Consider the following 15110-nt stretch of genomic DNA (forward strand, 5'->3'; position numbering starts at 1 on the left):
CCTTTAGTAGTAGTACCAAAGTTTAAACTAAAATAACTTTAGGGGGACACCTGGCTGGCCCAGTTGATTAAGCGTCTGCCTTCAGCTCAGAACATGATCCCAGGGTCCTGGGATCGAGCCTGCATCAGGATCCCTGATCAGCAGGGAGTCTGCTTCTCCCTCTGCCTCCCCCACCCTGCCCCCACTCATGTTTTCTCTCAAATAAATAAAATCTTTTTTAAAAAATAAAGTAACTTTAGTTATAAGTTAACTCTCCTGCATCAGGTTGCAATTTATTTATTTATTTATTTATTTATTTATTTATTTATTTATTTATTTATTTATAAAGATTTTATTTATTTATTTGAGAGAGAATGAGATAGAGAGAGAGCACATGAGAGGGGGGAGGGTCAGAGGGAGAAGCAGACTCCCTGCCGAGCAGGGAGCCCGATGCGGGACTCGATCCAGGGACTCCAGGATCATGACCTGAGCCGAAGGCAGTCGCTTAACCAACTGAGCCACCCAGGCGCCCCATCAGGTTGCAATTTAAAGCATGATTTCATATAGTGAATCTTAAGAAACTTTAGACCTCATCTTATAAAAACAAGATCCAGAATTCAGATGAAGCCATAAGCAGAGGCTGTCTGAATAGGGCCTAACAGGCTCCTGGATCTATAGACATCTCAGCAACTGTACCTCACAGTTCAGCTGCCAGACAGACTGTAATCACTACTTGATACTTATTTTATGCACATAGTAAATACGATACTGTGCTAAGCACTTTACACATACCAATCCAAAGGAAAACTCCATCTATCTGGAGTCTATAATCAAAGATACATAGATACAGATATTTCTGGACATGTAAGCTCTTTTACCTATCTCAATATGCTTAAGCTGGGAAAAGTGCCTAAAAGCTACATATCATAGCTGGATAGGTCCAATTAAAGGGTCATGATAACGACACAGTATAATCAATATTTTAAAAAGATGCTCTTATGAGGTGCCTGGGTGGCACAGTCCATTGAGTGTCGGACTCTTGGTTTTGACTCAGGTCATGATCTCAGGGTCGTGAGATGGAGCCCCATGACCATCGCTGCACTGAGTGCAGTGTCTGCTTAAGATTCTCTCTCCCTTTCCCTCTGCCCTCCCTCCACGCACATGTTCTCTCTCTAAAATAAATCTTAAAAAAAAAGAAGATGCTCTTATACAAGTATTTTTTTTTTTAATCCTCTGAGTCAAGTAACAGACATCCTCCATCATACAGAGATTATAATGAACATCTGCTGTAGCATTTGTAAAGCAGGAAATTAAATTCAGTGTATGATCCCAGGGAACTCATTAATGGAAGTCTTCTGGGAATACATACAAAAGATGATTACACCTCAAAGCTGCTGCCTAAAGACTGAAACGTAACTAGAATAAGTAAGAAACAGGCTACTATGACCCAGCCATGTATCCCAAACCCATGTCTCTTCCCTGTTAATGTTCTTTCCGCTAAGGAATAAAGTCAAACTACTAGGTTTTTTAAAAAATGTGATGACTATTATTAATATAAGTAAGCAAATAAAGCTATTACTAAAACTGCTAAGTCAAAATTCATTACAGACCCATCAAAAAGCTGCAGAATTACACCTTCTTGGCAATAGAGAAAACTATAAAAAGTTATCAAGGAAAAATTACACTTTGGATAATGAGTCAAATCACTAATATGACAAAAAAATTACAAATTGTTAGCTGTGTAGAAAATTGACCAAGAAATTAAATCGGCCTAATGGAGCTTGCCCCAGAAAATACTTTCACAAAACGTCCCCAGGGTTGAAACAGCTGGTCAAAACATTCTGTGTCACACAATGAGATATCACCTCACACCAGCCAGAATGGCTATTATCAAAAAGACAAGAAATAACAAGTGTCGGCAAGAATGTGGAGATAAAGGAACCCCTGTGTTGGTGGGAATGTAAATTGGTGCTGACACTGTGGACAACAACCCTCAAAAAATTAAAACTAAAACAACCATATGATCCAGCAATTCCACTTCTGGGTGTATATCCAAAGGGAAAAAAAACACTAATTTGAAAAGATATAAGCACTCCTATGTTCACTGCAGCATTATTTACAATAGCCAAGATATGAAAACAACCAAAATGTCCATGGATGGACGAATGGATAAAGAAAATGCAGTGTATATACACAACGGAGTATTACTCAGCTGTAAAAAAAAAAAAAAAAAAAAGAATGCAATCTTACCATTTGCAACAACATGGATGGACCTAGGGGTATCATGCTAAATGAAATAGGTCAGACAGAGAAAGACAAATATGATCTCATGTATAGGTGGAATGTAAAAAAACAAAACAAAACCCATAAATACAGAGAACAGACTGGCAGTTGTCAAAAGAAAGGGGATGTAGGAGGTGAGTGAAAGGAGTCAAGAGATACAAACTTCCAGTTAGAAAAGTCACTGGGGATATAATGTATGGCATGGTAACTATAGTCCATAATAAGGCATTGCAAACTTGAAAGTTGCAAAAGAGTAAATCTTAAAAGTTCTCATAAGAAAAAAATTTTTTGTAATTTTGTATGATGACAGATGGTATCTAGACTTATAATGGTGATCATTTTCTAATGTATACAAATATTGAATCATTATGTTATATACCTGAAACTAATACAATGTCTATTATACTTCAATTAAAAAAAAAAATTCTATATCCACTAAGTAACCCTGAGACTAGAGTAACTATAGCATTCTGGAATAGGAGCATGTTTGAAAAGAAATCCATGACACTACTAGTTTATTCTTCATGACATGCTTTATATGGAATACCAGTTAGAATGGGGAGAGCTGGTGAGAATTTTATAAGTCAATAAAATATGTAGGGCTAAAGACTGGTTTAAAGTCACGCCATTATTTTTCCTCTACCACAAAATATATAATATCACCCATTATTTTTTTCTTTTTTATAAAACACAGGGGGAAATACTGGTTAAAATACTTTTTGTTAAGCTATAAAGCTGTGAAGACATCTTTGTAAAAATAGTAACTGTTACTACTATTAATGTAATAAAGTGCACAAAGTTGGAAAATTCATACGGTATTCAGCATTACCTGTCTAGGGCACCTTCTAGGTGTTCGTGGGAAACATCGAAATAGTAATTGGTATGTTCTCCGCTAGTAAAGGCATTTGAACTTCCTGCGTGCTCACTGAGAAACTGGCTGTATTCATTTTCTTTAGGGTATTTCTTTGTTCCCAAAAATAGCATATGTTCACAAAAATGACTTAAGCCAGCAATATTTGGCGGATCTGACAATGAACCTGAAAGAAAAAAATACATACCACAAATCTTTTTTTTATGTTGAAAGTTATAAAATACAGATGGATTGCAGATGATGTGGAACTTCCATTAACATGACAACTCCAACCACACAGTCAGAGAAAGTTAGGCACAGGCTGCTCTAAAAGGGTACTGTTTCGATTCTAGCCTTAGCTTTTGATATTAATTAGTTGGTGACTTTGGGCAGATTACTTAAACTCTCTGGACATTAGTTTCCTCACACATCACACTGGAGGAAAAGAAAGGGTTGAATTCACTGTTTTATAAGAGCTAGAACGTTCTAGCTCTGACATTTTATTGCAGGAGATAATACAGTGTAGTGCTAAGAGTGTAGGTTTAGGGTTACCAGCTCTGCTGACTGTGAAACTGTGAGCACAATACCTTATCTTGCCGCAGTCACTTTTTCTATATATATCTACTCTAGAGAGCTGTGCGAACTCAAATCAAATGATATTTGCAAAATGCACTATGCTGTACTTGGCAATAATTATTTGTTCAATACATGATGGTTATTACCTTATTTCCTCAATTTTAAAATGCCACTGAGTTAAATAAAAGCTTTTCAGAGAGGAAAAAAAGAAACACACCTATGTACATACAGGTAAGAATCACCTGATTAAAGCCACATTAAATTTAAAAGGAAATGTGCACACAAGAATCTAGAAAATATGATTATTTCCTAGCGTACCAAAAGTGTACAAAAGCGAAAGCATTACCACTGCTAACTAAAGGATTAGAATTAATTTCGTTGCTGCTAGGTCACCTTAGCTGAGAAACTAACAAAATGTCTTGGTAAATAAATGTAAGATTATTTGATTTTGACAAATGTAGATTGCCAATAGCTGTGCAGGGCTATTGTACAAAGTAGGGTAGATCAAACTGTAACTAGGAAGTCTATTTGCACACACATGGAGAGTTCTAATAAATCTCAACATTAGATCAAGAAAACAGAACCAAGCTCAATTCACAATTTAAATTGTACCTATGTGCACATCAAGTGCTGCTGATGACTTATCCGTGGTCGGATCACTGATGAGAAGTACTTTGATACCATTGGCCAGCTCTAGCCCACGGTATTCTCGCTTGTCTTCGGGAGATTTGATAATGTGATTTCCTAGTCTCTTGATAGCTGGATTATTCATCTTGCTGTAAGTCTTCTCTTGGAAACTAAAAAGAAAAAAAAGTATTAATTCTTGCATTGTGGCTTTTTTTTTTTTTTTAAAGAATAAAGAACAATATCAAGCAAACCCATATAATACAACATCAGATAAAAAAATATCTGGAGAAAACTTTTTTTATAGCTCATCTACAGGGTATTAATTCCTCTCTTCCCTCTTACCCCTCATTCTTGTTAGAGAAATGCTAACAATATTGTTTCTGTGGAGTCCTATTTGATCTAGGAGAGCACCTGGGATGGATGGGTATTTGAGACAGGATAGGCTGGGTGATGAGCTGGTCAGTGGGCTGACCTAGAATGGGTTTTTAATTACCAATAACCACTTCCCCACATATTTCAGAAATATTTACTAAAGTAAGATGTGAGGTTGTGTAAAGGTTATTATAGGACCAAGCCAAACATTGCTCAACCTGATGATTCAAAGATAGGACAGAGCTAGAACTCATGGGTCTGATATGCACATGCTCAGAACATAGGGGACGACAATTACCAATGAGAAAAAAAACCTGTGAAGTCCTGATACAAATAAGACACCTGGGCTAAACTATGAAGGCAGAAAAAAAAGAAAGAAAGAAAAAGTATATACAAACAAAAAGTGGGAAGGATCCCAAGTAATTTTTATAATCTGGTGAAGTAGTCCTCTCCTTTCCTCTCTAGGAAAGCTGAGTTACCAAGATGGGAAGAGACTGTTAGCACACAGAATTCTGTAGGAGTACTGTCTGGTATTAGTGCAAGGAAGAGATGTTCCAGAGTCTGGGATTATGTATATTTTTGAGACTAAGAGTATATGCTATTTTTGTCTATGTTGGGGATCATACAAGAGACAAAAATAGCCTCTTATCATCAATTGGCCAATAGACTAATCGGGTAAAGCTCCAAACATCTGAGACTACAGAGGAAAAATGACCCTATGCTAGCATATTTTCTTCTTACCTGGAAGATAAAAGAAGTAGATCTGCCTGCTCCTTAAAGACTGATAGACGTCCAAGATTTAAAGGTAAATCAGAAGGGGCATAAATAGGCATATTATTATCTTCAATAAAACCTTTACTTTTCGTGTTAAAATATATGGAAAATAAGGGAAGGAAAAATTCAGTTTGCTTTTACCAGAACACCTTCCTCTCGAGGAATTCAGCTGTATAGGGATCAAACCATTCTGAACACCTACAAACTCAACAGGAGATGGAAGAAAAGAAAAGCAACAACTCTCTGAACAGAAAAGCAACCACTTTCTGGAAGGTAGGACGTGCGGAGAAATGAATCCGAGGTGATATTCGGGAGGATAAACGGTGGGGGAGGGGGCCTCCATCTGCCGCTTCTGGCAAGTGACAGAGCAACGGAGCACAAAATCGGAACTTTAGAAGTCTGCTCCGCTGAGGGACATCGCTCCGGTGGCTAAGCAGGGGGTGGAACCCTCGTGGGACAGTGTGGTCTCAGGACCCTCGGGTCACAGAAAGACCGGGGGTGCCTGAGTGCAGCAGAGCTCCCAGGTATGGGAGCGGGGAAACCGGCTGCAGAGACGGAGCCCACGCGCGGGCTCTCAGCTCAGGGTTGCCATAAACCCTGATCCGCGGCACAGTCGGGCCACTGCTCCTCCAGCAGGGACCCAACAAGCGGCAGATCCAGGGAGACTCACCTTCCTCCCCCCGGAGGAGCGGCGCAGAAGCGCACCACAGGGATCTGCTGGGTTAGGAGACTCCACACCTAGTCGGGTGCCAGAAATAGAAACTCTCGGTCACAGGCCGGTGAGCATGGAGTGCAGCCAGAGACCAGGGAGACGGGAGTGATTGACTGCTTTTCTCTGGGGGCTCACAGAGGAGCGGGGCCCTGAGTTCTCCGCTCCTCCAGGGCAGAGACTGGGAGACCGCCATTTTCACTCTCCTCCCCCAAAGCTGTAGGGAAAGCTTGCAGGAGAACAAAAGCTCCCTAGAGCAAACCCCAGCAGATTACTTAGCCTGGACCAGGCAAGGGCGGGGCAATTCCGCCTCAGGCAAAGACATTGGGAACCACGGCAACAGGCCCCTCCCCCAGAATATCAGCGAGAACAGCCAGCCAAGACCAAGTTTACCGATCAATGAGAACTGCAAAACTCCAGCGCTAGGAGAATACTGCACATAGAATCCATGGCTTTTTTTACCATGATTCTTTAGTCTTTCAAAGTTCATTTTTTTAAATTTTAACTGTCTTTTTTTTTTTTTGCATTTTTCTTTTTCCCTTTTTCAACTAACATCTTATCAATCCCTTTTTTAAAAAAAATTTTATTTTTCATTTTGAGTCATATTCTATCCCTTCATAGTAGTTACCCTTATTTTTGGCATATATATATAAGTTGTTCTCTCTTTAAAATTTTGAGATACAGTTTCTTCTAACAGATCAAAATATACCCTAAATCTCTAGTGTATGGCTTTGTTCTAGTCTCCTGCCTGATCACATTCCTTTTTTTTTTTTAATCCTCTTCTTTCTTTTTTCCAAACAACTTATCAATTCCTTTTATAATATTTTTTATAATTTTCATCTTTAAAGTCATATTCCATCCCTTCATCATATCAACCCTTATTTTTGTACATATATAAGTTTTTCTTTCTTTAAAATTTTGGGAGGCACTTTCCTCTAACAGACCAAAATACACCCAAAATCTAGTGTATGGCACTGATCTATGCACCAGCCTGATCATATTTGATCATATTCTGGTTTTGTTTTTTCTGGTTTTGTTTGTTTTTATCTTTTTCTTTTTTCTTTCTTTCCCTTTCTTTTCCTCCAGCTTCAGGTCTTTTCTGATTTGTTTAGAGTATATTTTCTGGGGACGTTGTTACCCTGTTAGCATTTTGTTCTCTCATTCATCTTTTCTCCTCTGGACAAAATGACAAGACAGAAAAAAATCACCTCAACAAAAAGAACAAGAGGTAGTACCAACTGCCAGGGACCTACTCAACATGGACATTAGTATGATGTCGGATCTAGAGTTCAGAATCATCACTTTAAGATACTAGCTGGGCTTGAAAAAAGCATGGAAGTTATTAGAGAAATCCCTTCTGGAGAAATAAAAGAACTAAAATCTAACCAAGTCGAAATCAAAAAGGCTATTAATGAGGTGCAATCAAAAATGGGGGTGCTAACTGCTAGGATGAGGCAGAAGAGAGAATCAGTGATATAGAAGACCAAATGATGGAAAATAAAGAAGCAGAGAAAAACTACTACTGGATCATGAGGGCAGAATTCGAGAGATAAGCAATACCATAAGACGAAACAACATTAGAATAATTGGGATCTTAGAAGAAGAAGAAAGAGAGAGAGGGGCAGAAGGTATACTGGAGCTAATTATAGCAGAGAACTTCCCTAACTTGGGGAAAGAAACAGTCATCAAAATCCAGAAGGCACAGAGAACCCCTCTCAAAATCAATAAAAATTGGTCAACACCCCGACATCTAATAGTAAAACTTACGAGTCTCAGAGACAAAGAGAAAATCCTGAAAGCAGCTCGGGACAAGAGATCTGTAACCTACAAGGGTAGAAACATTAGACTGGCAACAGACCTATCCACAGAGACCTGTCAGGCCAGAAAGGACTGGCATGATATATTCAGAGCACTAAATGAGAAAAATATGCAGCCAAGAATACTATATCCAGCTCAGCTGTCATTGAAAATAGAAGGAGAGATAAAAAGCTTCCAGGACAAACAAAAACTAAAGGAATTTGCAAACACAAAACCAGCCCTACAAGAAATATTGAAAGGGGTCCTCTAAGCAAAGAGAGAGCCTAAAAGCAACATAGACCAGAAAGAAACACAGACAATATACAGTAACAGTCACCTTACAGGCAATACAATGGCACTAAATTCATATCTTTCAATAGTTACCCTGAATGTAAATGGGCTAAATGCCCCAATCAAGAGACACAGGCTATCAGATTGGATTAAAAAACAAGACCCATCGATATGCTGTCTGCAACATACTCATTTTAGACCCAAAGATACCCCCAGATTGAAAGTGAGGGGGTGGAAAACCATTTATCATGCTAATGGACACTGAAAGAAAGCTCGGGTGGCAATCCTTATATCAGACAAACTAGATTTTAAGCCAAAGACTGTAATAAGAGATGAGGAAGGACACTATATCCTACTTAAAGGGTCTATCCAACAAGAAGATCTCACAATTGTAAATATCTATGCCCCTAACATGGGAGCAGCCAATTATATAAGCCAGTTAATAACAAAAGCAAAGAAACACATTGACAACAATACAATAATAGTGGGGGACTTTAACACCCCCCTCACTGAAATGGATAGATGATCAACAAGGAAATAAAGACTTTAAATGACACACTGGACCAAATGGACTTCACAGATATATTCAGAACATTCCATCCCAAAGCAACAGAATACACATTCTTCTCTAGTGCACATGCAACATTCTCCAGAATAGATCACATCCTAGGTCACAAATCAGGTTTCAACCGGTACCAAAAGATTCGGATCATTCCCTGCCTATTTTCAGACCACAATGCTTTGAAACTAGAACTCAATCACAAGAGGAGAGTCGGAAAGAACTCCAATACACGGAGGCTAAAGAGCACCCTACTGAAGAATGAATGGGTCAACCAGGAAATTAAAGAATTAAAAAAATTCATGGAAACCAATGAAAATGAAAACACAACTGTTCAAAATCTTTGGGATGCAGCAAAGGCAGTCCTAAGAGGAAAGTATATAGCAATACAAGCCTTTCTCAAGAAACAAGACAGGTCTCAAGTACACAACCTAACCCTACACCTAAAGGAGCTGGAGAAAGAACAGCAAATAAAGCCTAAACCCAGCAGGAGAAGAGAAAATAAAGATCAGAGCAGAAACCAATGAAATAGAAACCAAAAGAACAATAGAACAGATCAACGAAACTAGGAGCTGGTTCTTTGAAAGAATTAACAAGATTGATAAACCCCTGGCCAGACTTACCAAAAAGAAAAGAGAAATGACCCAAATCAACAAAATCATGAATGAAAGAGGAGAGATCACAACCAACACCAAAGAAATACAAATAATTATAAGAACATATTATGAGCAACTCTATGCCAGCAAATTAGATAACCTGGAAGAAAAGGATGCATTGCTAGAGATGTATCAACTACCAAAATTGAACCAGGAAGAAATAGAAAACCTGAACAGACCTATAAACACTAAGGAAGTTGAAGCAGTCATCAAAAATCTCCCAAGAAACAAAAGCCCAGGGCCAGATGGCTTCCCAGGGGAATTCTACCAAACATTTAAAGAAGAATTAATATCTATCCTTCTGAAACTGTTCCAAAAAATAGAAATGGAAGGAAAACTTCCAAACTCATTTTATGAGGCCACCATTACCTTGATCCCCAAACCAAAGACCCCATCAAAAAGGAGAATTACAGACCAATATCCTTGATGAACATGGATACAAAAATCCTCACCAAAATACTAGCCAATAGGATCCAACAGTACATTAAAAGGATTATTCACCACAACCAAGTGGGATTTATCCCTGGGCTGCAAGGTTGGTTCAACATCTGCAAATCAATCAACATGATACAATACATTAAAAAAAGAAAGAACAAGAATCATATGATTCTCTCAATAGATGCAGAAAAAGCATCTGACAAAGTACAGCATCCTTTCTTGATCAAACCTCTTCAGAGTATAGGGATAGAGGGTACATACCTCAATATCATAAAAGCCATCTATGAAAAACCTACAGCGAATATCATTCTCAATGGAGAAAAACGGAGAGCTTTCCCCCCTAAGGTCAGGAACGCAGCAGGGATGTCCACTATCACCACTGCTATTCAACATAGTATTAGAAGTCCTAGCCACAGCAATCAGACAACAAAAAGAAATCAAAGGCATCCAAATCGGCAAAGAAGTCAAACTCTCACTGTTTGCAGATGATATGATACTTTATGTGGAAAACCCAAAAGACTCCACCCCAAAACTGCTAGAACTCATACAGGAATTCAGTAAAGTGGCAGGATATAAAATCAATGCACAGAAATTAGTGGCATTCCTATACACCAACAACAAGACAGAAGAGAAATGAAGGAGTTGGTCCCATTTACAATTGCACCCAAAACCGTAAGATACCTAGGAATAAATCTAACCAAAGAGACAAAGGATCTGTACTCAGAAAATTATAAAATACTCATGAAAAATTGAGGAAGACACAAAGAAATGGAAAAACATTCCATGCTCATGGATTGGAAGAACAAATATTGTGAAGATGTCAATGCTACTTAGAGCAATCTACACATTCAATGCAATCCCCATCAAAATACCATCCACTTTTTTCAAAGAAATGGAACAAATAATCCTAAAATTTGTATGGAACCAGAAAAGACCCCGAATAGCCAAAGGAATGTTGAAAAAGAAAAGCAAAGCTGGCAGCATCACAATTCCAGACTTCCAGCTCTATTACAAAGCTGTCATCATCAAGACAGTATGGTACTGGCACAAAAACAGACACATAGATCAATGGAACAGAATAGAGAGCCCAGAAATGGACCCTCAACTCCTCAACTTCGACAAAGCAGGAAAGAATGTCCAATGGAAAAAAGACAGTCTCTTCAACAAATGGTGTTGGGAAAATTGGACAGCCACATGCAGAAGAATGAAACTGGACCATTTCCTTACACCACACACAAAAATAGACTCCAAATGGTTGAAAGACCTAAATGTGAGACAGGAGTCCATCAAAATCCTAAAGAAGAACACATGCAGCAACCTCTTCAACCTCAGCCGCAGCTACTTCTTCCTAGAAACATCGCCAAAGGCAAGGGAAGCAAGGGCAAAAATGAACTATTGGGACTTCATCAAGATAAAAAGCTTTTGCACAGCAAAAGAAACAGTCCACAAAACCAAAAGACAACCAACAGAATGGGAGAAGATATTTGCAAATGACATATCAGATAAAGGGCTAGTATCCAAAATCTATAAAGAACTTCTTAAACTCAACACCCAAAGAACAAAGAATCCAATCAAATGGGCAGAAGATATGAACAGACATTTCTGCAAAGATGACATCCAAATGGCCAATAGACACATGAAAAAGTGCTCAACGTTGCTCGGCATCAGGGAAATCCAAATCAAAACCTCAATGAGATACCACCTCACACCAGTCAGAATGGCTAAAATTAACAAGTCAGGAAACGACAGATGTTGGCAGGGATGCGGAGAAAGGGGAACCCTCCTACACTGTTGGTAGGAATGCAAGCTGGTGCAACCACTCTGGAAAACAGTATGGAGGTTCCTCAAAAAGTTGAAAATAGAGCTACCATACGATCCAGCAATTGCACTACTGGCTATTTACCCCAAAGATACAAATGTAGGGATCCGAAGGGGTACGTGCACCCCGATGTTTATAGCAGCAATGTCCACGATAGCCAAACTGTGGAAAGAGCCAAGATGTCCATCGACAGATGAATGGATAAAGAAGATGTGGTATATATATATATACAATGGAATATCATGCAGCCATCAAAAGGAATGAGATCTTGCCATTTGCAATGATGTGGATGGAACTGGAGGGTGTTATGCTGAGCAAAATAAGTCAGAGAAAGACATGTGTCATATGACCTCACTGATATGAGGAATTCTTAATCTCAGGAAACAAACTGAGGGTTGCTGGAGTGGGGGGTGGGGTGGGAGGGATGGGGTGACTGGGTGATAGACACTGGGGAGGGTATGTGCTATGGTGAGCGCTGTGAATTGTGCAAGACTGTTGAATCACAGATGTGTACCTCTGAAACAAATAATGTAATATATGTTAAGAATAAAAAAAGACAGGGAGGAGAAGAATGAAGGAGGGGAATCGGAGGGAGAGACGATGGACTTTGAAAAACAAAATGAGGGTTCTACAGGGGAGGGGGATGGGAGGATGGGTTGGCCTGGTGATGGGTATTAACTGGGGCATGTTCTGCATGGAGCACTGGGTGTTATGCACAATGAATCATGGAACACTGCATCAAAAACTAATGATGTAATGTATGGTGATTAACATAACAAAAAATTAAAGAAGAAAAAAAGAATACCTTCCGCTCTGAAATTATCTAACTATTCTTCTGAGTCACAATTGTTAAAAAAAAAAAAAAAAAAAAAGAGGTTTGCTCCTCTTAAGATTGTTGTCTAGATCTCCTTTTGAGAAGACTCTTTGGAGTTTTAAAATACTGTAAGTCATACTAAATATATAATACTGGTTTTTTAAAATCACATAGTGCTAATAGTCATGCCCTATTTATAGTAAAAATTATTTCTTGAAAAACAAAGCATAAAATATAATGCTAACATTTTTGGGATATAAGATCACCATTGGAAAAATCAAAAGCAATTTAGAAGTTATAAGGTATTAACAACTCCTTTCTATTTCATTAGTCACAAGCCACTGAAGTTCGATGTTCAAGACAGATGAAAATATCTAAGTACAAAGTCTTAAAAAAGGTGTTCTGTGGTTAAAAAAAAAAATCTCACGGTAACAGAAAATTATCTACCTGAGCCTCCAAAGAGGGGCACAAGGATAATAATCCTGGCTAAGGTATTTCCCAAAGGACAATCTGTTTGGACTACGACAAATGCCTTCAGTACGTATCTGATTTCAAGGACTTTAATCTGGGTTAAGATTAAATAAACCACGAGACAGCCTCCATTAAGACCCTCAAGAAGAAGGGCAGCATTAAAAGAAAATAGGAAAGCTCAGTGTGTACCACAGAGAATAACCTACACTCCTTCCTGTAATGCTCTACTAGAGAGAGGGGTTGGGATTCTTGTAATGGATTTCACCAAGTGGGAGCAAAAACCAAAGGCTATTTATTTTTATTCCATTGCCATTGTTTCCACCTAACTCCCTCTACGGTGCTTGGCCCAGTTAGTCTGGCCTAGGAGAACCAAGGACTACAAATGACTAAAATGTAATGACGATGATGATGGAGCTCTAAAAAGTCTGTCCAACCCACAGCTGTGGTGGGGAGATGAAATACAGCTCACTTTCGTAGGACGGATGGTCTTATTCTGTGGGAGGTGAAAAACTCATCAGATGTAAGATAACCACCCTCCACTACAGGCTACATTCCCCTTGTCCAGATTTTCATTTTTTTCAGAGGAAAAAAATATGTACCATCGGAGCTCATCACAGGCATGCACAGAACTCATTCAGATATTGAAGACATGCCTGATTGATATCCCTGGTGTGACTGACCACAAAGAGATGGATTTATTCTCTAAGTCAAATATAAAAATTAATCCAACTACTTTTAGACTTTTGTACCAGAAATCAAGGACAACTATAAATTTCTATGCTGGCAATGCTACCAATCAAACATCATGACTTCTTGAGGAAGTAAAAGCCAAAAGAAACAGTACCAACATCTTCAAACAAGATCCATCCCCAGCAATCTATATTCAGTAGGCACAGTCTGGATCCCTACAGCCTATCTATCAGCACATCCTACAACAATTTGATTCTCACCTTCTGGAGAACTGAAGGAAATGATCGGGAACTCCTCTGACGATGAATTCATCAACAGCTTGCCTGTCTCTGTATTTATACTCATTAGATCACATCCCAGCTCCCTCATTAGCATAAAGCCTTCAGGAGTAATTCTGACTTTCAGATGACAGGCTGGTGCTAACTCAAATGCTTTCCCAGACACTTATTTGATATTTTTAACCTAAGTCAAAATCTTAGGAGCAATAAAACTGCTTTCCATTTTAGTGACATTATCATACATTGGAAACTTCATAAGGTACAACATTGTCAGTGTTCAGCATTCTGATAAACTGGAGAGAGATTTAGTAATTACAGCATACTTTGTAGTTCTGTTCAGAATTTAAAACAATGACTAAAATCACAATAGGTAAAAGCTGGAAGAGTCATTACTTGTTATCTAGTCCTTTGCAGTATGTGGACTGGCAGCACTGGCCCTTCCTGAGAGCTGGTTAACAATGAAAGATATCAGAACCCAACAGAGACCCACTGAGCCAGAATCTGCATTTGAACAAGATCCCCAAGTGGGCTAGTCCCCTCATCTTACTTATAGGGACACTGAAGGTCAGGGGACTTAAATTGCTTGTCCAAGATCATACAGCAAGTTACAATTAGAATTCAACTCTTAACTTCCAGTCCTGTGTCCACTCCAGCTCCCTCACAGCTAAAGGAATATTTAAGGAGGCCTCTTAAGGTGCAGACACTACATCATGTATGTTAGGTATAAAGATGAGTGCCCCAGAGCCCTTGCTCTGAAGGAACCCAGGCTAGTGAGGAGAAAACAGGTCATTATCTTTTAAGTAGTGACAAAGTTGTTCCCGGGGCACTATGGGAATAATGAAAAGGGGACACCTAACTCTGTCTAAGAGGGGAGAGAGGGGAAAGAGAGGAAGTAAGTGGAAGCATGCCAAATAAAAGGAAGGACATACCTGAGCAAAGGACTGGTGGTGAGAAAAAAACAGAAGGCATAAAGCAGAAAAACAAGAGCTTGGTGTTAATAGAACTACGACCAGAACTTCCCCTCAAAGATCACGGATTTTTATCTAGACAAGTAAAGACCTAAACTGCAGGTGTGCAAAATCAAATTCCCAAACCGGTCATTTCCAAATTCCCATACCAAGAGGAAA

General features: G+C 38.9%; 1 protein-coding gene across 3 annotated transcripts in view; it reads right to left on the reverse strand.

Moving 5' to 3' along the window:
* IDE (insulin degrading enzyme) overlaps window positions 1-15110 on the reverse strand; it is a 107480-nt gene that overhangs the window by 72233 nt on the left and 20137 nt on the right. For all 3 annotated transcript variants that reach the window (XM_045878424.2, XM_045878423.2, XM_064595024.1), the window contains exons 2-3: window positions 4301-4485; window positions 3092-3299 (exon numbers count right to left, since the gene is read on the reverse strand). In XM_045878424.2, the coding sequence (XP_045734380.1) occupies window positions 3092-3299; window positions 4301-4485 (393 nt within the window). The remainder of the gene's footprint in view (window positions 1-3091; window positions 3300-4300; window positions 4486-15110) is intronic.

This window comes from Mirounga angustirostris, unplaced genomic scaffold (assembly GCF_029215605.1).
Source record: "Mirounga angustirostris isolate CCGP_5_RB_7025 unplaced genomic scaffold, mMirAng1.0.hap1 SCAF_6, whole genome shotgun sequence".
Taxonomy (NCBI): domain Eukaryota; kingdom Metazoa; phylum Chordata; class Mammalia; order Carnivora; family Phocidae; genus Mirounga; species Mirounga angustirostris.